This window comes from Lemur catta, chromosome 5 (assembly GCF_020740605.2).
Source record: "Lemur catta isolate mLemCat1 chromosome 5, mLemCat1.pri, whole genome shotgun sequence".
In the NCBI taxonomy this organism is placed as follows: domain Eukaryota; kingdom Metazoa; phylum Chordata; class Mammalia; order Primates; family Lemuridae; genus Lemur; species Lemur catta.
In genome coordinates this window covers 100,730,712-100,753,563 of record NC_059132.1, presented here as the reverse complement: position 1 = coordinate 100,753,563, position 22,852 = coordinate 100,730,712, and the positions used below count along the sequence as shown (strand labels likewise).

Sequence of the window (22,852 nt, the reverse complement as noted above, 5' to 3'; positions counted from 1 at the left end):
TCAGTATGTGCTATGATGAAATGTCCAATGGGAATTTACTTCTTGTGAAAGGAAAAGAGAAAGACTGACTCAAGGGACAAATAGCTGATGACTCAGATTGACTTTCTGATCTGAGAGGGGAGCGAGGGTGGCTCAGAACCTTCTGTGGAGGTAGTCTAATCTTTACCTAAAGCCTGTCATGTTTTGACAATATTGGAGGCAATGAATGCTTATCAATTCCCTTTTGGTTCACATAAAGACACTGTGTCAAATGATTCTTATGAAAGCTACCATAGAGTGTGATTGGCTATAAAAGATGCCGACTTCTTTCTTTAAAATGTAATTGAAACTTCTTTGAAACAATGATCATACCTCATGTCTCTAATTAATACCAAAAGGGAACTGTTTTAAAAGTAACAATTATGTCCAAAATCCAGGGGACTTTGTTCACTAGAAATCTTACTCCTAGTGATATAAAATTTAAAATAGCCCAGAGCCACTACATGCTCTCATAATGGAAGATTATTTCATATTCCCAAAGTATAAAATCTTTTTTTACTATTTTGATTCTGAAGCATTAAATCTTTTCTACTAAGTTGAATGATATGAAATTGCTGATATTCCAGTGTTGAACCTTCAAAATGGCAATCTCCAGTTCAATCTAATATTGTTCGTTCAGTAGTTACTTTTATAAATAACAACAAATTGGCATTGTTGAAGCAGTGTGTCATTCCCTGCTGTTTGCATCAATGGTCCATGTCCAAGTAGCTAGGGCTGGGATTTTACTTGGTTGAAATGTCCATGATATTCATGGAACGGGTGTTCCAATTACATGATAGCCCTAAACTTTATTTATTTTCTTACTTTCCTTCATTTCTATTTCCCTGTGGTATCCAATGTAAACACTCCTGTAGTTTTCTAACACCTTTTCATGTTTATACACACAAGAGCCAACATGTACAAATATATAGAGAGAGATTTGTTTTAACCAAAATGATATAATACTAGATACATTGCAATGCAACTTGCATTTTCTTTGAACTTATTATATTATGGATACTGCTGGCCTGGTATTTAGACATGGACATTGAAATCCATTTGTAGATTGGAGGTGGTGGGTGGGAATGGGATTCTCCATAGGGAAGTTTGTTTTTTCTTCCACAGAGCTGGGTAGTTTAGGATCAAGTGGCTTTAAAGTGAAAGACACTCTGAGTATTTAATCAACTGCTGGATGTATGTGTGTGAAACACTGTGATATGCACCATGAGAATTAAAATATTTAAAGACTCTCCATCCCTTTCCCACTTCTGCTCTAAAACCTGTTAATCTTATAAATAAAAAGTAAGGAACCCCCAAACTGCAACTAACCAAGCAACAATCAAATGAACCAACCAACCAACCAGTCACCAGAAGGTGTGGGTGTATTTCAGGGTCTAGAGACACTGGGGTTGCTTGGTGTCCTTTGATTTTCTTGTAGCTGCACCCCTTGCAATGCGGACTGTGCCTGCAGGCTCAGGTAGTCACGACAGGCATTTATTATGAAGAGACCCACCGTAGTGGGTGCTGCGATGTCACACCCCAATTACTTTCTAGACAATATTTATACCTGTAGGTGCACATTCATCTTAATTGGTCAAGACTTGGATATGTTTAAAAATATATATTAGCAGGGTCTTTGCTGATTGGATTAAAGGGAGGTAACCGTCTCTTTCAAAACTAATATTCTAGCATCATGTTTGCAAACTTTGGCAATGAAGATTCAGTTTCCTGCAAATCTCTCTTCTGGATGCCCTGTACCTCTACCCTGCACAGTTTTTTTAGGTTTAAAAAAAAACTCACAAATGAACCTATGAGTTATCTTGATGAAATATTATGTTACTTCATGAGATAACAAAAACTTAAATAGTTATTAACATTTGCAGTTACTCAACATATTTTTGGCAAATGACTGTTGTTTTTAATTAGATTTTTAAAATGCTTTCTAGATGGTATCATTTTCCTTTGGTTTTTATGTTTAGAACAAAAACAGTCAGAAGACATGGAAACTATTCTTGGGATGAGAAAAATAAGAGCTCATGGGGCATTCAGAAAGTATTTACAGCCGCTTTATTCATCCAAACAAGATAATTCTGGAAAGAGAGAAAGGTCAGGTAAAGCCATTCCAATGTGACGCTCTGTGAGTTAGTGATATTATACCTGCAGCCAAGAGGTTTGGAGAACTTTGCACTCTCTTCACAGATGTTAACGTGACAGACATGGCGGCACGTTTGCGAGCACACCCACCGCTATCTGGAAGCAAAAAAATGAAATAGCAGAGGCCAAGGCAACTGGGAAGCACATGCAATGTCATGCATTTTAAGTGGAATGTGCCAGATAACCATGAGCGAGATGAACAGGCAGAATTAGTAACCATGGAATGCATCTGCAGATTTCACACCCACCCCCAAACCAAAACAAACAAAACAAAACAAAATAAAAAACCGGAAGTCTGTCTCAGAAATGGATGTCAATGGTTTAGTGAAAGAACGGAAGGTTTTATAATTAACATTTTGTGGTTTTTCTTTAATGAAAACTCAGGCACAGAACTCAACTTTGTTTATACCATTTAAATTCAATTCGTACTAAATATATAAGCAGTGTAGCTGGCTTTTAGAGTTTCAAGATTCAGAGCTATGGTACAATATATTTTGTACCTATCATTCAGATTTTGACATATTCTAGCTATTATAATTCCCACATATAGCTTGAATAATTCTTGAAGTATAAGTTATTGACTGACATAGGTATGATACATTGATAAACAGGATTCATAAAGAAACACACACTGTGAAAAGCCCATGTCTTTCCAAAGGTATTATTAGTTATGGAAATAATTAGTCTAATTAAAATTAAAGACAGTATTGAAATATATAGTATTGAAATGACCATGTTTTAAAAATTTAATTTATTGCTTCTATACTTTTGAACATATGTGTACTATGGTCCACATATTTATACTTATGCAAATTACAATGTGAAGTAAAATAAGTGCAAATGCATCAGTGATTTTAATGTGCTATGATAAGTTTAGACTTCTAAATTTGGAACAGAAGTCTTCTAAAACTGGAAGGCTAATGTTCTATTTATGAATAGATTCCTATTCCATTCCTACATTCCTTTGTAATATGGCATGTGCAATAGTTTTTCTCATTCCCATCATTCTGTTCATTAAGTCAAAACAAATTAAGTATTTTTCAAAGTTATGGAAAAAAATAGACAATATAACCACTAATATGATAACATAATCATTATATATTGTCACATTCTCATTTTTTTCATTTTTTTCCATGGGGAAAGAATCCAGTTTGTTTATTGAACATGAGAGAATTATTTAGAATAGTAAAGATGTTTGGAAATATGATTTATATTAATTATCGGTAAAAATTACAAATAGGTCAATAGGCCTCAAAATTAGTAGAAGGATTCTCATATCACAATATGATTTCTAAAATATAAGTTTAAAATAATTTCCTCATGTAGAAAATAATTAAACCAGAAAACTGGCTTTAAAGAACATTAAAAGAAAATAAGTCAAACAAATCAAAGACTATAATTAAGAACCCAAAGAAAAAGACACCAATGGTAGAAACTCACAACTGAAGAGAGGCACCAATAGGCTTTTAGCAATGTCAGGGAACTGAAAATAGCTATGAAAGACAAGTGTGTGACAGGATGGAGGTAATGCCATTGAACATAGGGTGTCCATCCAGCAGCTGTTGAGGGTTGTGTAGTCAAGGGTGTCAAAAGTGAAAACTGACATTACTCTAAGAACGATTTTATTTTCTAGTTCTTTTAATTCTGAATATCTAAAAACAAGCAGAGAAATGAAAAGAGAAAGTTCCAAAATAAGAAGATCAGGGTCACTGGTTAAACCTCTAGCATTCAAACTGCGGGGTGACATGCACTGGACTATCTTGGTGAATTCATAGGGGCATTGGGGGATATTTCACAACTAGCTTGAGGTTGAGCACAGTTTCAACCTCATGGATTGTGCTATATTCCTTTTGATGACATCACATCTTTGAAAACTTGGATTTTTGGTAATTGCTATGATAAAAAGCAAGTACCCTCTGAAAATCTTTTTAGACCAGAATGTGGCCTACACAATCTAATTCCAAGGCCTGAGAAGTTTTTCAGTGTGTAACAGGCACACACATACCCTTAGTAAGTAATTGTGGTTATAAGGAATGAAATAAAATGATTATTTTTCTTTCAATTTACATGTATTATTTTGTCAAATGGCTTCTAAGTTGTTAGAACAAAAATAAGTAACCATTGCGTTATTAGGCTGTTAGCACCTAACTACTTAATAAATAGAAATGTTAGGCATTTCATTTGTTCTAGGAGTACCATGAAAAAATTACTGAGACATGAAAGGTCATTGTAAACCAAGAAAACTGGGAATCTTTGGATTAAACAATTTACATATTTTAGGGAGCTCTAAGACCTAGATCAAATAAATGGAGAATCTATCTTTATTAACAGTTTAATAAATAGCTTAATTAAAAAAGTTGAGGCATTTGTACAACTGCTGAACAGAGTAAGGTATTATGTTCTGTTTCTACTTCCTTATGTGGTGATACTTTCTGATATTCCCCGAAGATATTTTTAAGATGTCAGAATGAGGATGCTGTCTTTACTATGTCAGGTCAGTTCATCCTCAGAGATCCTAATGCCTGTCTCACCTTCACACTCATTAATGGCCTGCAGCCTCGCTGGGTTACTCTTCTACAGAGCTGCAAGACTCCTGGAAGCTGTTTCTACTGCTAGAAAACACTCCTATGGGTAAATCATATACATTATTAATATTTGATGTCTTTCTCTTTTCTTCAATAGCTAAGATATGCCTTAGAAAATAATGGGTTACAAATTCTAAGAGTGGAGATGTAACATGTCCTATATATTTTGTAAGTTTTTTAGATACTTTAGTACGAAAAAAGAACCACATTCCGCCTGGCTAGTTTGCCATGTATTTGTTTAAAAGGAAAGACTTAATTTAAAAGACATTTTTTTTTTAACCTTAGTGACTGACACATTTAAATAGCAGTATGTCTCTTTAACGATTGTTAGGTAGATAATGCAGGCCAATTTTATTTACTAGCTATTTAAGAACTAATTCCTACTTCATTTTGTAAACACAGCAAACAATGCTTTCAACTTCCTAAGACAATATTCATATATATATATATATATTTAAAAGTGGTATGTCTTTATAACAACATTATAGTATATTTTGGAATTTTAAACAAAAAGTTTCAGTTACTTCTAATCAATTTTTATGCATAAGTTTGAATATCATATTTTACATGCATTATACACAAATGTAAATTCACCTACATAAGCAAAATAATACTATGCAAAGTAGCATGCCGTCAGGGTCACGTTCAGTCTTTATAAATGAGAGGATGTTTTAGAGGGTTATATTCACGCTGCTAAGCAGTAACTTGGCTCAAGTACCTTAGAGACCTAAATAAATTTATAAATTTCTATGTTCCTACTTTGCTATTAGGGATTGAGTTATATGAATAGGATGATCAATTATTGGTTGTATTTCCCATGAATACAATATATTTAATATAATCATATATGCATACATCTTCATAATAGGGTTATAATAAATAGGAAAATCAATACAACAAAATAAGGGATATTGAGAAGTTATGCTCAACTCAAGTCTGCAAGGAGATGCCTCAGAACAGTCAGGAAATATAACTTCCTCATGTGGACATTCTCCTGGAGTGACCAGTATAGTTCTATGACATAGCTTACCCAGTCCAGCTGTGGGCTCTATATTCTATTTACCTTCTTCAATCACCTTTCCATAATAATATTTCTTATTTCATTTCCCATGTCTAATTCTGACATCTCCAATCACCAAAATGCCTTTACTTGGTTCATTTCCAGAGTTATAATTTCTTTTGATTTCTAAGCCTTCCTTGTGTTATTTAGACTATCTCCAATATCCTTATCTTACTGCTACCGCATGTCTACAGGAGACTGCATCCTTGGAGCCAGCCGACGCAGCCTTCTCAGAGACCAGTTAGAACAGGTTTCTGCCAAGAGGATGTCATAGGAAGATGACACATGGCTCCACACTTTAGATATTGGTTTTCACCAGTGGTTGTTAATCCTCCTCGTAGGCACTTGGATAAAACAAGAGATAGCAAAAAGCCCACCAGCTTGATGTGAGAGAGTATCTTGGGCCATCCGTCCCCTCTCCTCTGCCATGGGGCAACTGTCTCAAATAACTTTCCAGCAATCACTCATAGATAAGAAATGGTATCATTCAAACACAAGTTACAAAATTTCATTGCATAGGTTGTTTTCCCGAATCACTGAATACTACATATTTCAGGGAGGTAAAAGGTAAAGTTATAATCCAAAATATTTCTACTGTGGAAAAAAAATTCACATGTATGTAGCATGTATCACAAACACTTTTCCAATTAAAATGTGTACGACATAGAATTCAGAGGCATGGCTGTTGTGAAGCTATTTGGAGATACTATTCTCACATCTGAAAATATAATGCTTATGACTTTATATATATTGTGACTATAGATTAATTAAATGGATTTTGTATGAAGCGTTAGCACTCTGTCTGCTGACTTTGTCAACATAGTTTGTAGAATGAGGAACATTCTACAAACACTAGAACAACTTGCTTTTGAATTTAGCCTATTTTAAGTGAAGAATTTCAAATGTACACATGAAAACAGCATACTCCCTCTTCCTAGTGTTTACAGGAGTTCATTTCAAAATATGGTTAGAGAAAAAGGGAGTAAGAGACGGTTGACAGAAAATTCTACTTTTGAAGGCTGTAGATTGGAGCACAAATACAAAAAAAATAAAGTAAGGAATCTAGACCATACACCTAATCAGAAACTCAAAATCACATTTAAGATCAGCAGAGTGCTAAACTAATGATTTAGGGCCAAGATGATTTTTAGAGAGCAAGGCTAAAGATGAAATTTAAAGAGTTTGAAACTAACAGAGACAGCATACCTGTATTCATTTTGACCTTGGAGGGTTTGTTATTAAAGTCTTCAGTTTTCCTGTAGAAAAAAAACGATGCATAATTTGTTCACTAGCATGTGGAACAAAATATCATTAAAGTGTATTTTTGTTTTTGTTTTTGGTGTACCTATAAATTAATATGACATTACCATTAGTCTATTTAAATCAAAAGGTGGTTTAATAAGGTGGGCAGAATTTATAATTCTATTCAAATTAAACTTTAATTATTATTATCCTATGATCATAAATTTATGTCTTATGTTTTTGCTTAATGGTTATTATTAATGGATGAAAACGGAGAAGAGTTTTCATTTTTAAAAATTATATTCCTTTTACAAACCTTTATATGAACAGCTTTACTTCTCTAAATCTGGAAGGATCACTTGTGTCCTCTTCCAGAATTTTAAAAGTTACCCAGGTACTTTAAAACCATTGCCTTACACATGGGGGTCACTTTATTATCAAGGAATATGTGATGTATTTAGTGTGTATTTTGAGGACACAGTCCAGAAAGATGAGATTCACCTCTGTTTTTCTTGTAAGACACAAGAAATAAATACTTACTACAAAGCCCATTTCTATTCTAGTATTGGACACTGTCCTTTTTCCCAGAGAAGTGTTTGATGCATAGCCATCAAGATTAATTCATTAGAAATGGTTGGTGGAATGGTACTTGTCTCAGAAAACAGTTTTTAATATTATGTATTATTTTATGACATGGGAGATGACTTGGTTCTTTCCCTGGCGTATTCTCTTAGCTCATATCTTATTTATCCATGTCCTAAAACCCAAAAGGAAGGGCACACTGATAAGGAAGCAAACCTTCTAAGACAAAGGGCTCCCTGAAAGATGTTTGGCCCTGGCCACATGGCCTTTGCTCCTGAGTGGGCCTAGTTAAATGTCCATGTCAACTTCCCTAGAACAACACATTCAGCATTTCCATGCACATTAGCATCTAACATCTGAAACCCCCCAAATTTTATTTATACCTTAGGAATGAGTGGCTTAGGGTTGAAATGAAATCACCTGTCATGATCACGTGTCAAGAAAGACTTTTGATAAAAATGCCCCCTCCCCGCCCCTGGCAGTCTCTAAAAAGAGCACTGAATGAGCTTCCTGGCTTTCTTGCTTTTGTTTGTCAAGGTTCTCACCCTCTTCTCCTTTCTAACTATTTTTTTCTGCTCAACTAATCATCTATTATTTTTTTCTATATAGCCATCAAAGTTCACCTCTTATAGAAAACCTGGCTTTGCTGTGAAATTCTAATAATAAAATCAAAATGTGAATACCAGCTAAAGATAATGATACTTATCTTCCCTCCCAGGGAGGAGAAAATGATGAAATAAAATAGCATGAAATACACTTAAGTGATATGAATTGTAATTATGAAGCAAGAGGAGAAGGATTTTATCTTTTTTCCCCTCGAATGAATTACAAATACCTTAGGACTCAACAAATACTGAATCAATGAACATACAGAATTGGTAAAATCACAATATTGATAGTCACCCCAATATATTTTTTTAGAGCTATAAACTGAAAACAATATAGATGATATCCTTACAATGTAGTATTTCATTTTTGGTAGCCTGTTTGTGTTCAGTGTCATAGTCTTGCCCATCTGCCCTGGGACAACCTGCAGTGCAAGGGACGCTGGGCAGGAACATGCTCAGCTCTGCCACGCCAGAACTGAGTGTCCGCTGCGTTACAGGAATTCTACGATCACATTGCACAGGCCAATTGACTTGGAAAAGTGATTGAGGGAAATTTTATTATGATGGATTTTATCTCTTATTTTTCAGTGTTTACAAATAGACCCATTTCTGTTTGTTTTTGTTTGTTTGTCTTTTACCAGAATTACAGGGAAAAAATGTGGCATATTTCTAACAACTCAACTTGGTAGCTTTAATACCGCCTGTACTGAAGGGATACCAGTGAAACCAGGGAAGAAGGCGGTGGTCAGGGCAGGAGCTTTGAGAAAGCTTCTACAAACATATTTATTTTAATCTCTCAGGAGCAAAGCTCCTAATATGTTAACCTTAAATGGACAAAATAAATGGAAAAGAAAAGCCTCAGGGGATGTCTGTGACCAAGGCTGAGGCTTGGTCTAAAAACAAGAAGGGATAAACAATCCCCAGAAAATGAGGATTGTAAGGACATTTCCCAAATTCAACTTCATCACTCCTTTTGGAACTAGGCAGCACTATGTTTAAAACTGCTTTAGGTTTTAAAACTGAATGACAAAGACAGTATTTGGGTTGGAATAATACCAACTGATAAAGAAAACATCAAACACAGAAGGAAGGTTAACTCGCAGAATACAAAACCTGCTAATACAAAATAATAATGTTTTTATACCAAGTTAGAGAACTAATTATCAACATTTGTTTGAATTCAAATGCAGATATTTACAAAACATCTGACACTCGAAAAGTAAAATAGGATTAACAAGAACAAAGAAAGGCGCCACAAATCCTTGAGCTTTTCACTTTTAAAGTGATGTATCCTGTTACTTATAAATGTAATTTGTGAGGTTTTTTTTAACTTCCCATTGTTTTCGATGTCAAAATGTGAAATGACTAACTTCCTAATCAGGCAAGACATTTTCCATGCTGTTAAAAGAAGAGCCCCAGTGACAGAGCTCTCAAGATGAACCTGAAACTGAAAGGCTTCTTGGGTGACTAATAAAAATGCATGATTCTATTTCCATTATTTGTACGAAAGCCATTAACAAATCCACAACTGAGAACTCTTTTTAGACAATTTAAACTAAATCGAATCTAATCTCTTTTGTTCTGTTCTGAAAAAGTGTCCTTGATTGTGCTTACATAACAAGCACAGATTATTCTGCCAGGCATCAAATTCCTAGAGTGTTTGCATGCTACTAGAAGACAGTATTTCAAGTATTCTCTTAAGCTGGAATTGAACCGGGGCCAAGACTACGAACACTGACCGTAAAATTCAGACTACCTTGAACCGTAGCAGTCAGCCCACAGAGCAAAGAACTCTCTGTCCATTAAGGTGTCAAAATGATTTTCAATAGGTGGTGTGGGGTTGTATTTACTTAAGTGCAGTTCTTGTAAAGTTTTATATAAAAAGCAACTTTATATGTGTCCTAATTTGTGATAGCAATGGATTCGTTTTACATATGGGTCAGAGTAGCCTTCATTGCCAATATACATATGGCAATAGATTGTGTTGATTATTTGTGCATGGCTGTAAACATGACTTTGAGCCTATAGTCTTTTAATTCTGTTTGAATTTCTTTTGTTTATCAGATATCTCATTTTTTTTTGGTATGGATCAGAGCAGTCTTTGTTCTCAATATGCATAGGAGAAATAGATTGGGGAATTTAACTTTTGAATGAGAATCCCAAGAAGGTTGGCCATGCATGGGCACCAAAGTGCCTTTTTGCCTATGGTGTTATAATTTCTGCTTGAATTCTTTTCGTTGTCAGGCATCCCATTCTGAAGAGAAGCAGAAGCAAAATCTCTTTCCCAGCTTTGCCTAAGAATTCTGTGTAAGACATTTTATTTTTGTAGATCTGGATTTAAGCACTAAGATCATCTGTAAAACTAGAGGACTAAATTTTAGGTCAGTTAATGTAAGGAGTTGCCCAAAAGATTTTCTACTGAATAAATTTAAGCCAAAGAAATACCATGGTTATTTTGAAATTAATCTATTCACAGGTCACATATTTTCAGAAGAAAGGACACATAGATGGTCTAAGTGGTAGGAAAACATTGTAGAATGTTAGATTTTTTTAGAGATATATTTTAAACACAAGAATAAAATATGATGCATATTAAGGTTGGGCATCAGATTTTAACCTGAATTTACTTATTTACTTTGAAATGGGATAATGTGTACCACTCTTTCTGAATAAACTGCCCTAAGTGATCAATATGTCAATGCCCTCTCCCCGACTGTGTTAAGATTAGAAGTATTCATAAATGCCAAATGATTTTACTTTTCAATTGTAGTCAAGTGATTTAATTCTGGTTGACATTTAGCTTTACTTATCTTTTCCAATATGTCAACATGCTGCTTTGAGATATTCACGGGAAAACTCCAAGTAGCTTATTTTGTCCTTTGCAGTCCCTGAGTTTAGAAACATAAGAATCCACCTCCACCCCTTTTCTGAATAGTTTCTCTAAATTGGCAGCCAGTATATGACGCCAGCTCAGAGACTCCTCTGCCCCTGTGGGTGGTACGAAAAATCATCACGGTCAGTAGGAAGGGCATGATTGTCCATTCTCATAAAACATTAAATCCCTCTCTACATTCCTGAGCTAATGGTGCCTGAAAATGGTCTTTAGTATCCAGGAACCAAATTATCCACAGCATTTATTCATGTATACTGAAGTCAGAACATATTCAACATCATTTCTAGGAACAGGGAGAAATCGTTACCACAAATAGTAAAGAAATGAGAATATGAGGCTATTGATTATGTTTATAAGAATATCTAAAAGTATTCTTTTCAATTAGACCAAATTTCCTGATACCTGGAAAAATTTTCTGAAAAAAGAGCACTATATGACTTTTAAGGAGACTAATAATTTTCCTTTTGAGATTTTACAATGCAAGCTGTTCAAAATATTTATAGATTTTCCCTCAAGACTATATGGCTTAGAAGTCAACCACCTGGTAAATGATTCTGTCTTTCTGATGTTATTCCAAAGCCTCATAAGCCAGCGAATCACTCTATTTCTTTTTGCTTTAAATGGTCACGTGACTTAACATTGTTCTAGCATCTTGCTGTCATGGCGTTCCTTACTTTGATATTGCAATCCTTAAGGATAACTACAGGATATATCTAAATACTTACAACTGCACCTTTTTTCTAAGACAAAGTCATCTCTTCAACTTGATGGTATAATACAAGGAGAATTCCATTGGCTTATATCATGTAAATCAAAAGCCAAAAGGTTTCCTAATGAAAATAAACCAGATCCCCAATGGATTTTTTTAATCCCCCACCCCTACCAAGAGCAAAGCATCCCCAGTCTGGCAAACTGGCATTATTCCCATGCACCAATATTTCAAATATTTTGAAGCAGACTTTTATCTTTGATTGAGTCTAAAGAAGATAATCTAGACTTCCCTGAAAATACATAGAGCATTCCTGTACTGCTTTAGACTGAAGCAGGACACATGGTTTATTCAGTTGATTTATATGGATTCTCCCATCTCCCAATGATCCCACACCCAACTTAGCAACACGTTGGAATTGAAAAGGAATTCTACTTTCCAGGCAGCTTTTCTTTCTTCCTTAAACAGATCCTTCTTTAAACTAAGAAACCCCCACCCCCCCGCCATTGGATTAAACAAGAAAAGACAGACCTGCCTCCTGGCCTAGCTATAGTCCGTGCTGCTGGATTTCAGGGAAAGTGACATTAAAATGTTGTGACGATTAGCCTTTTTAAAAAAATCTTTCCTATTATCTTTGGCAGCTTATAGCCCAAAGTGATGGCTGGAGGAAAAGGATGTCTATAAAATGTCACATAATGAATTGTGTGACAAATTGCAGAGGGATAACATCCTGATGCAGCCCATTCCTGCTTAGCTCACTAAGACAAATTGTCTCCCCTTCTCACCATTGCACTGCACACAATTCTATTTCGAGGAGAAAATGTTTGATCTTCTTAAAGAATCACTTTTAAAAAATTTTATGCTTTGCTAAGTTTCCCACTACTGTTAATTTTAAAATCTTTCATTTGAATTTTTATATATTGATATACAAAAATCATCTGATATCCAAAGAAATTATGTCATCTAATCTAGTTTTCCATATTTGATACTTAAAATGTAAGTGAAAGCAAGCAGTAGATACCCTGGTAGGAATAGAGGAGTAGCCATGTGTATTTTATTTTTAAAATTCTAACTTCTGAAAGGGACTTCAGATCAGTCACCTCATTTTAAAGGTTAGACATTTGAGGATAAGATAAATGACTGCCCCAAGATTAAATATAATAGTAAACAAGCTCACACAAGCTGCTTCTCTCCCCGAACTCTTGGCAAACAATAGGCATCCTTCGTTATAGAGACTTAATATGTCATTTGAAATAATCAGGACCATTGCCTTCAAAACATTACAGCCCAGTGCCTAATTGAGTGCTCAATCATAGGAGGCAGGGTTAGGGAAAAGAACAGGGATAAATATGAAATCCTGCAACTTGGCTAAACTTCTAAATTTCATGATTAGGTTGAAGAGATTGTGCTTCTCAAAAATTTATACAAAATAAGTGTAGGGGTTTCAGCAGACCGTGAGCTCAGTGGGATATAATTGTTTAAAAAATATAATTAAATCAATGTATAAATGAACAGTGGTTGTATAAATTAGGGAAGATTGGGATCCCACTTTATTTTTTAAATCTATTTTCTTGTTTTGTTTTTTTGAGATAGGGTCTTGCTCTGTCACCTGGGTTAGAGTGCAGTGGCATCATCAAAGCTCATTGCAGCCTCCAACTCCTGGGCTCAGGTGATCCTCCTGCCTCAGCCTCCTGAGTAGCTGGGACTACAGTCATATGCCACCATACCCAGATAATTATTTTAAAAAATCATTTTGTAGAGATGGGGTCTCACTGTGTTGCCCAGGGTGGTCTCAACCTTCTGGCCTCAGCCTCCCAAAGTCCTGGGGTTACAGGCATGAGCCACTGTGCCTGGCCGTGATCCCAGTTTAATGGTCATATTGGGTCCCAGTTGCTGCACTTGTAAAATTTCTTCCTTATATGTTGTCCACAAGCCAGACTGGCATGAACTGGAGTCCCTACCCAGGCTGTGGAGGCTGTCACTGCCTGCTAAAGGGGAGGCCAGGTGAGGTCACAGAGCCATATGGGGGAAGCACCTTGGTCAACTGCCAGGTGAGTATTATTAGCAGCAAGAAGGAAAATCATTGACATGTACTCAAGGTTTTTTGTTGCTGTTGTTTTGCTTTTTTCATCCCAGGGAACTCATCTGAGTGGCCCTTAGAGCTAATGCTCTCAAATAACCCAAATTTATATTTTGAATTGACAAGAAGACACCATGGTTGTCAGTTGCAACTAGAAGCTTCCATTTTCCCTTAAGATGCACCTGAATTTAAGGAACATGACATCCAAATGAGACTTTCTCAGTGCTGGGTTTTTAACAGTCTGGTTTACTACTCTCATCAGGAAGAATGAAAACTAGTCCATTCTAGAAGCAAGTGTTTTAAGATCTTTGAATTGTACAACAAACTGGGATTTGATATCTATTGCCCTTTTGTTCAGCAAAATTCCAACCCAAATAACCTCACTTCTAGTTCTTACCCAAGGCACATGTTCCCAGAATTCTTCAATTTTTATACCTAATATAGTCCTTCATACCCTGCCACTATTTAAAGCTAAAACTTTCACTCAATCCACCAAAAATAGGCAAGGAAAACAACATACAAATTTATACCTAAACTGTAGAGAACAGTGAAATTTATTTGTACAAAGTTTTTAACGTTTCATGACACCCTTGCTTATATGACATGGTAGCTAAATCTAGAAATGGTTGGAATACTCTTTAAGAAGATTGGAGGGCATATTTTCACATACACAATTAAATCGTATTTAATCTGATCTATATTAGCCATTTTCCCTTTTTTAGCTGTAGAAAAAAATTCTCAACTTTCTTCCATTTATCCTGGACCTTTGCAGCTCTTGGAAAAGCAGAAAAGATTTGCTCTTGACTTCCCAACTGCATGAGGACATGAACATTTCCAGGGCAGCCTGGGTTCATCTCCAAGGTAGGCTGCCACTGAGGCCAGGGGTCATAAGTAACCCTACAGACCCAACCTTCTTCTTGTTCACATGGACTCTACCCAGGCACTCAGAGACTGTTCTACTTCAGGTCTACGGGTGGAGGATGTGTCTGCCTAGACATCTCCATGGCAGGAATCTGATACACACTGACTCCACTGCCATACTGTCTTTTAAAATGGAGAGTAAAAGCATTTCCTCATCTATGTCACAGCATTTGGTAATGAAAACCCAGAAACCATGGTGTGACCATGTATTACACTGAGTGATTCTAGCTGAACATGCTTGAGGGAAGTGATCATTTTTATATAGTACATAGAAAATTTCCAGTATGAATATTATTGTTTGGATGTTGGCTGTCTGCCTTTCCTGTTTCAGGGTTGAGGGTAAGAAAATGTCACTCATATTGGCTAGGAGCAAAAGAAAATTGATAGGCAAAAAAATTAGCAACTTTCTGTTTTGTGGGATTTGCAATCTACACACATTGTCTTAGTCCGTTTTTGTTGCTATAAAGAGTACCAGAGGCTGGGTAATTTATAAAGAAAAGAGGTTTGTTTGGCTCAGAGTTCTGTGAGCTGTAGGAGAAGCATGGTGCTGGCATCTGCTCAGCTTCTGGGGAGGGCCTCAGGCAGCTTCCACTGCTGTGCAGAGATCACATGGCAAGAGAGGAAGCAAGAGAAAGGGGGAAAGTGCCAGGCTCTTTTTAACAACCCGCTCTCAAGGGGACCTTCCATGGTAAATAATAGAGTTAGAACTCACTTACTCCCCCTCTCCCAGGGAGGGCATTAATCTATTCATGAGGGATCTGCCCCCATGACCCAAACACCCCCAAGAAAGCTCCATTTCCACCATTGGAGATCGCATTTCAACATGAGATTTGGAGGGGTCAAATATCCAAACCATAGAGCACATTAATAACTATTATAGGATGTGACAGAGTCAGGGTTCAACAATGAGGTTTTAGGGAACTTTCAGGAACACGCTCTTTACATTACATTTTTTCTTGTACTAAAGTGGGCATCAGTATCAATCCCTGCATGTGAAGGTGTGCTTGGGCAAATCACTTCTATGAGTCTGAGTTTTCAAATTTATAACACGAAAGACTTGATTTAAAATACAAAAGCATATAAGGCCTTTTGGTAGTCTGAAATTTTGCAAAATCTATGAAAGGTTATAGTTAGTCAACAAATATTTATTGAACTTTAATGTGCAAACCACAGTGCTTACTATCAGGATTGTATATATGGAGCAGAACTGGAAGTCAATATTTTTAATGGCTCATTTACATATTAAAATTCAGAAGAAAGAGACTGTTATCTGTATTTCTGATAGTAGCAGCACTAGGTAGGATATGTATTAACATGAGTCCAAGCCATCATCCAAGGTTGTCTTCCTCATAGCTGCCTAGTTTACTTAACTCCAGAAATAAGATCCAGAGAACTCTCTATGTACAACATGCCTTCCCATATTATCTCAAGCACCTTTGCACTGAGAATCTCAATTTTAGAATTTGATCATTCCTAAAATAAGATCCACTTTGCAAATGTACATCAAAACAAACAGACAAAGCTTCAGTCCAAAAATTATCATCACCTTTTTAAAGATTGTTTTCATCATGGGTTTGGATAGAGACATTGAGGATGACAAGAATCATTGATTTTTCTTTTTGTATTCTATTAGAGTTTATGGTAGAAAAGGCCTTTAAAACATAAACCACCAATGCAGTTTGGCATTCCAAATGCTACGTTCTTTTGCATAGTTCCTACTTTAAAGTCTATTGACTTTTGACTAAAAAATGTAAGCACACTGTATTCCTAACCAATGTTTTCATCACGTTTTCTTATTGGCTGAATCAGTCATGTTACCACTTGCTAAATTACGACAGCATGGGAATTACGATGACATTTCAAATTATTTTTCATGTGGATTACTGCTGTTCCCTGCTTTGGTTACTGTTGAACATTTTGGCATCAGGCTGACAAACAATTGCCAAAGTCTTATGACCCACAAAAGCTTCAATCAGCCTGTTCCTGATTTCAGAAGTTTTAGAATGTTTACTTAACATAAACTATAATTTAATATTATGCCTATTCTACTGTGTGATAAATGTACTATTAAAATGATTGAAAAGGACAATCTGAATTAGAAAGAAGTATGAATTATGAAATGTTTATGAAGAAACAATTTATTTTCTTTCAAAAATATAGTTAACTCTAGGTCCAGGAAATAATGCCAGAAATGAATCCTTCAGGGTCCTGGTTTAATGAATACATAAGAATGATTTATAAATACAACATCAATTTATATATAGTGAATGATTTAAAAAGGCTAATTTTAGTATTTATGCTAACATTTTGCTTAAAAACCTAGCTTTTAATATCCTCAAAAGTAAAGGCAGCCTAGACTCCCACTGAATTATTCCAATTTCAAAATTGGCATGCCTAAGTTACAATTCAGACATATCTCATATTTATTTTCCATTTCATGCTCAGTTCATGATACTCCCCTCTCCCCAAACTTCACTCCATTTTTCCAGCATTTCCCACTTCAAAGAGTGGTATCATTCATTCATTATTTAATTCATTAATCAAAAAGTTTGAGAGCTCCAGGCATTGTGTAAGCCACAACCTGGGTTCACCCTGGTCATTTCCCTCTCCCTCGACTCTATGTGTTTTGAGAAGTGAAACTAGAAACATTTAGCTCTGGAAAAGGGCAATATGCTCCTATCTACAGTTCCTTTGGCCAAGAGACTTGGGTATGAGAGAGAAGCATTTCCAGTCCTTTTGGTTTTACACATGTCAGATACAGTGGGGGATTTGGGAATGTATGACCAGCTCAGGCTGGTGCAGGGGTTGGTACTGCTGCTTCATGTTCCCGTGACAGCAATGAACACTGCATGGATGATCTTCCAGTGGCATACTGGTAGGGACAGATTGGTGGACAAAAGTGGGAGAAAAAGTAGTATGTGCATGCACATGCACATGTGTGCATAGCATACACACAGTCTGTGTTCCCTGTCCTGTTGTCTCAAAGGCCACTTGTTTGTGGAGAATTTTATCATCCTGGCTCAGTATATGACCACCTACAAGTTGGCAGAAGATAAAGCCTCAAAGAAATAGCCATATCACTTTTGTCCATATTTGTTATCCAATCCTCCCCTTTCCTCAGCAAAAACACTTTAGGAATACACTCTTTGAGATGGATTATTTAAATACTGGACATGTTCATTACAAAAGTAATTTAAAGTTTAATATTAATATAGTCTTTATGCATACACTACTGGGATTTTTTTCTCAGCTTTTTTTCACAGCTACACTCTCAGGCCCTAACAATATCTGATACGTAGTGTTTACTCAGTAAATATTTATAGAATGAAGATGTTCTCATTTACAGACATGATGGAATGATTGCCATTGTATTATAGTTTGACAGGAAGACAGAGCAGAGAAAGAAGCTTGAAGATTCCTGTCATTTGCCCATTACATTCCACCCCTTGGCTCTTACTAGGCTACCTGCGGCCTCCTTCCAAGCTCTTGCTGGGCATCTTGATGTAATGGTGTCTCTAGATGTTTACAGTGTCTTCTGGCATATGTCTCTGAGGACTCTCCAGAGGATTTAGAAGTGTCAGGCTAAAAAATATGTCCTCATTTCTGAAAACCACTGACCAATGTTGAAATTAATGGAGCCAATATTTTGGCAGTTGGCAAGATGGTTTTGTTTGAAGTGTGAAGTGCTTTTAAGAAGTTATTTGGGAGTTTTGACTACCAGTAGTAGTCATGAAAATGCTATGCTTGCAACATTGATTTGATCAATTCTAAATCACCAAGTTATAACATAAATTTTAAACAAAAGTGTCTTTACTGTTGAACCCTAAACATTGACATCACCTGTGATTTTGTTTTTCCAAGAGAAGACTAATAAAAATATTCATTTTAGAAAAACCTTCAGTGCATAAGCTGTTTATATCCATCGTACCACTCCATATCCCAACCAAAATCAGATCCACAAAAAGAAAACAAACAATGCATTGATTCTTTTATCTTTTAATTATTTGTAATATAACCTAAGTGAAATTGACTGTGGCAATGGAAATTGATTGTTGTGACTTTGAGGGGGGTGTGTCTGAAGGATACACAACTGGATAAATAATAGTCGTTGGTGCATGAAAAAGTCATTCATATTCCCTCCCCTTCCCTTCTATCACTAAACATCTACAAACTCACCATCTAAAGCAAAAGGTAGACCTTTATGAGAACTTATGTCTAACCAGATACAAAGCGCATAACGACATTTGTTTACTTTGCAAGGATCAAAGTCATCATCAGAATCACCCTTCGTGGCTCCATGAATTTTTTGTTTTTGTGTTTTTTATTTCAGCATATTATGGGGGTACAAAAGTTTAGGTTACGTATATTGCCTTTGCTTCCCCCCCTCCCCCCCCATCAGAGCTTCAAGTGTGTCCATTCCCTAGACAGTGTGCATCGTACTCATTATGTATGTGTACACCCATCCCCTCCCCTCCTACATCTGCCCGATACCCGATTAATGTTATTCCTAAATGTGCTCTTAGGTGATGATCAGTGAAACCAATTTGATGGTGAGTACATGTGGTGTTTATTTTTCCATTCTTGGGATACTTCACTTAGTAGAATGGGTTCCAGCTCTATCCAGGAAAATACAAGAGGTGCTATATCACCATTATTTCTTATAGCTGAGTAGTACTCCATGGTATACATATACCACTTTATTAATCCACTCATGTGTTGATGGGCATCCTGATTCTGAACAATTAGTCTCAAGAGGAAGAAGAATAAACCATCAGAAGGGTGAGTCATATTTTAGTTATAATCACAGGAACACTCAACAATGAAATCATTTTATTCAGCTGAATGAACTTTATAAAAAGTAAATTACTTCATATACATTTGGCATAAGGCTAATTAGGTATTTTGAGTTTTTCCTTGAATTATCTCATCCATTATTTTCACCCCTCATCGTGCCTGCTTCCATTGGTCACCCATCCCAGTGCTCTCCTGGTCATGCTATTAGTAATAAAAAAGGAAATTTGGAAGAAACATGGTTCTGATAAACTTTACGCCATTAAGGCAAGGGGGAAATGCCCCACAAAAGGTAGTATTTGAAAAGTGAGCATCTTTCTAAGATACAAGTAAAATGTTTTCAAGACAGTTTAATGTCATCTTTATCATTGCTGTTATAGTCTACTGTCTTTTAAAATATGCATTAGAATATTATTTCTGGATCTCCAGTCTTTAGCTACATCTATTTCCATGTGTGAATGTATGTCTCTCTCTCTCTTTCTCTTTTTCTCCATACAGATTTTCAATATATATCAATACTTAAAATATATCAGAGATGATTTTGTATAAACTTGAATACCTCTTCCTTTGTCAAAAATTTCAGTTCAGCTCTTGTGAACCAGAGAGCTTTTCAGCATTTTTAAATCAATAAAAGTCAACTAAATTTACAATACATGAGCTTATATTTTGCTGAAATTAAACGGCAGATTTCAAAGAAAGACTAATCTTTGATATTAGGGTAGAAATAATTATTGGTGACTTTTTTCCTCCAATTTTCCAAGTGTTGGTAATGCATTTTATTACCTTAAAAATGTATTTTTGATACCTTCTGAATGAAATGAAAATAACACATAAGTAAATCATAGCCTGCATATTGTATTTAACACCTCACATTAAAAAGAACGCATCCCTGTGATAGGGCAGAAAAATTGACCTACTCTTCCCTAAACATAAACCTTCGTGCTCCCTTTAATACCTTTCATAATCTCAAAATCTTATTGTCTGTTATCTAGCCCCAACTCGTTTGCTTGAAGTTAGTTCTAGCTCCCCTGCCTCTCCGCCCTCCCTGACACCCCCGGACGTCGGCATTGCCATAGGTTACTATAGTGCCATTCGTCTGACTGGATCACAAACACTTACATTTCTGATGTCACTGAACCTTTTATGTGCATTGCCTTTCTAGCTTTAAGTACCTTAAGGGGAGAGACAAAGTCACTCAAAGTTTGGGGCCTCAGTTTCCTCATCCATACAATGAGGGGCACCAGACAACTAAATTATGTTAATCCAACGTCTGTAACTCTTCTTCCCAAGGCTGAAAGTCCCTAGTAATATTTCAGCTTGGCTTTCACTAAACTTCCCTAACTCAGAGATCTTCCAACCTAAAGGAGGAGATACAGCGTGCTCCTGTACAGAACAAGGCTGTGGATGCCATGTTGCTCCTCCTCTTGGGGCATAAAATAGCACTCTAGTGGCTAAGAGGCAGGAAAACGTTCAACTCAAAGTTCAAAGTGTTCAAACTTGTTACTTTTGTGATTTAAAAAAAAGTCAATTGACTGTGTCTGAACGCTTAGGCTTTATATTCGATCTGCACTTACCCCAGATTTTCAAGATGGCTTGAATGTGTTTCCCCCTATTTGCTACTTAGGTTCTTCCTTCCCACACAATGCCTGTGTTTGTAGTATGGTCATTAGAGGCCAGCGCTGAAATGGTTTTTGTTTTTTGTTTTCTGTGTGAGCTACACAGTTGCTTTCACACTGTAGGAGCGAGAGCTCCTGTCTTACACCAGTTTCAGAGCTTGTGTCATGTATGAGCCGTGGCTGCTGGTGGCAAAAGTGAGCACAGGTCAGCCCGCTGCCCACGCTGCACGGGAGGCGAGTGGTGCACGGCCAGAGGACACGCAGAGGAGCGCCCGATGGGGCGTAGAGAGCCCAGCTTTACAGGAAAACACTGTGTGCTCTCCCAGATGCACAACCACGTCATAGCTCTATCAGGAAATTGCAAATAAACACGCCCAAATCACAGGGATCCTATTAATTAGGTATTTGGACTAATTGTAAAACCAACTTAATGCCTTCTGCAATTAAATAAGATAGTAATTGTATAAAAGAACCAGACAACTTTTTCATACAGACATTTAGTTCCCAAGTTCAGCTAGAGCAATTTATAGAAATGTATAGGTTTAACCAAAGTTTCACACCTCACGGTTTCTTGCCATACAGCATCACCCAAATGAGCTCTAAGGGTCTAAGCGTCCGCAAAGATTGCAGAAGCACATCTTTGATGTCCAACCGTCTCTTTTCTGTGTTTTCACTTCCTGTCATCTTTCTGCATTATTTTCCGCAACAACAAAATCTGTTCTACATCCCTCCCCATCAAAATTCCAACATATGCTGGGGTTTAGGCGAGCATACCTGAGGCAATTGCAGAGGAGCAGTTTCACCTCAATTATAGCTTTGAGGATTCCTAAATTTACTTCTCAAGCTCTGAGCTCTCCTCAAAATGCCAGACTGGGCATATCAGCTGCCTACTCACCACACCCACTTGGACGTCCAACACGCACATCGACCTGACCTCTCAGCGCTCCCCAACACCCAGCCTCTCCTCTGTCTGTGTTTTGTTTCTCTGTAAACAGCATCGCCATTTTAGTTGTCTAGCCCCAAAACATTGACATGATATTTGACTCGTAATTCCTCTTATTATCCTCATTTATGAGTAAATCCTACTGTTTCCTCCTTCAAAATATATCCAGAACACAAACACTTTTCATCACCTTCTCTGCTACCATCTCACATCTTGGTCTAAGTCTGAACTATTTCAGTGGCCTTGTGATTGGTCTTCCGTCCCTCACTTAGATCACCTGTGTTCTGCTGTTCCCAAAGTGTTCAGGGCGATGCCTCTAACATCTGTGAGGGATCGCGCATTCTCCTGTTCAAAACCCACCGATGGCCTCCCATCTCCCACCCTTATGCCGGCCCGTGGGGTCCTCCATGTCCTGGGCCCTCACTGCTACCCCTCTCCCTCTTTGCTCGCTGTCCCAGGCTCAATGACCACCACACTGCTCCCTGGACATGCCAAGCCCACAGCCGTCCCGGTCTTTGCCCCTTCCTGGAACACTCCCTCTCTCCATCCCCAGCTCTGCCCTTTAATTCTTCAGGGTCGTGCTCAAAGGCCACCTCATCAGAGAGAGCCTTTCCAACCCTCCCACATAAAATGCCCTCCTCAGTATGGCC

General features: G+C 36.9%; 1 protein-coding gene across 12 annotated transcripts in view; it reads right to left on the bottom strand.

The window, feature by feature from the left end:
* The window catches only part of SORBS2 (sorbin and SH3 domain containing 2), a 194,106-nt gene that overhangs the window by 85,087 nt on the left and 86,167 nt on the right, over positions 1 to 22,852 (bottom strand). For 6 of the 12 annotated variants that reach the window (XM_045552360.1, XM_045552361.1, XM_045552375.1 and 3 more), the window contains exon 1: positions 2,176 to 2,262. In XM_045552360.1, the coding sequence (XP_045408316.1) occupies positions 2,176 to 2,236 (61 nt within the window). In that variant the 5' untranslated portion in view covers positions 2,237 to 2,262. Of the gene's footprint in view, positions 1 to 2,175; positions 2,266 to 7,023; positions 7,074 to 22,852 lie in introns of those variants that run through there. The other 6 variants (XM_045552368.1, XM_045552366.1, XM_045552370.1 and 3 more) reach the window with 2 other exon arrangements.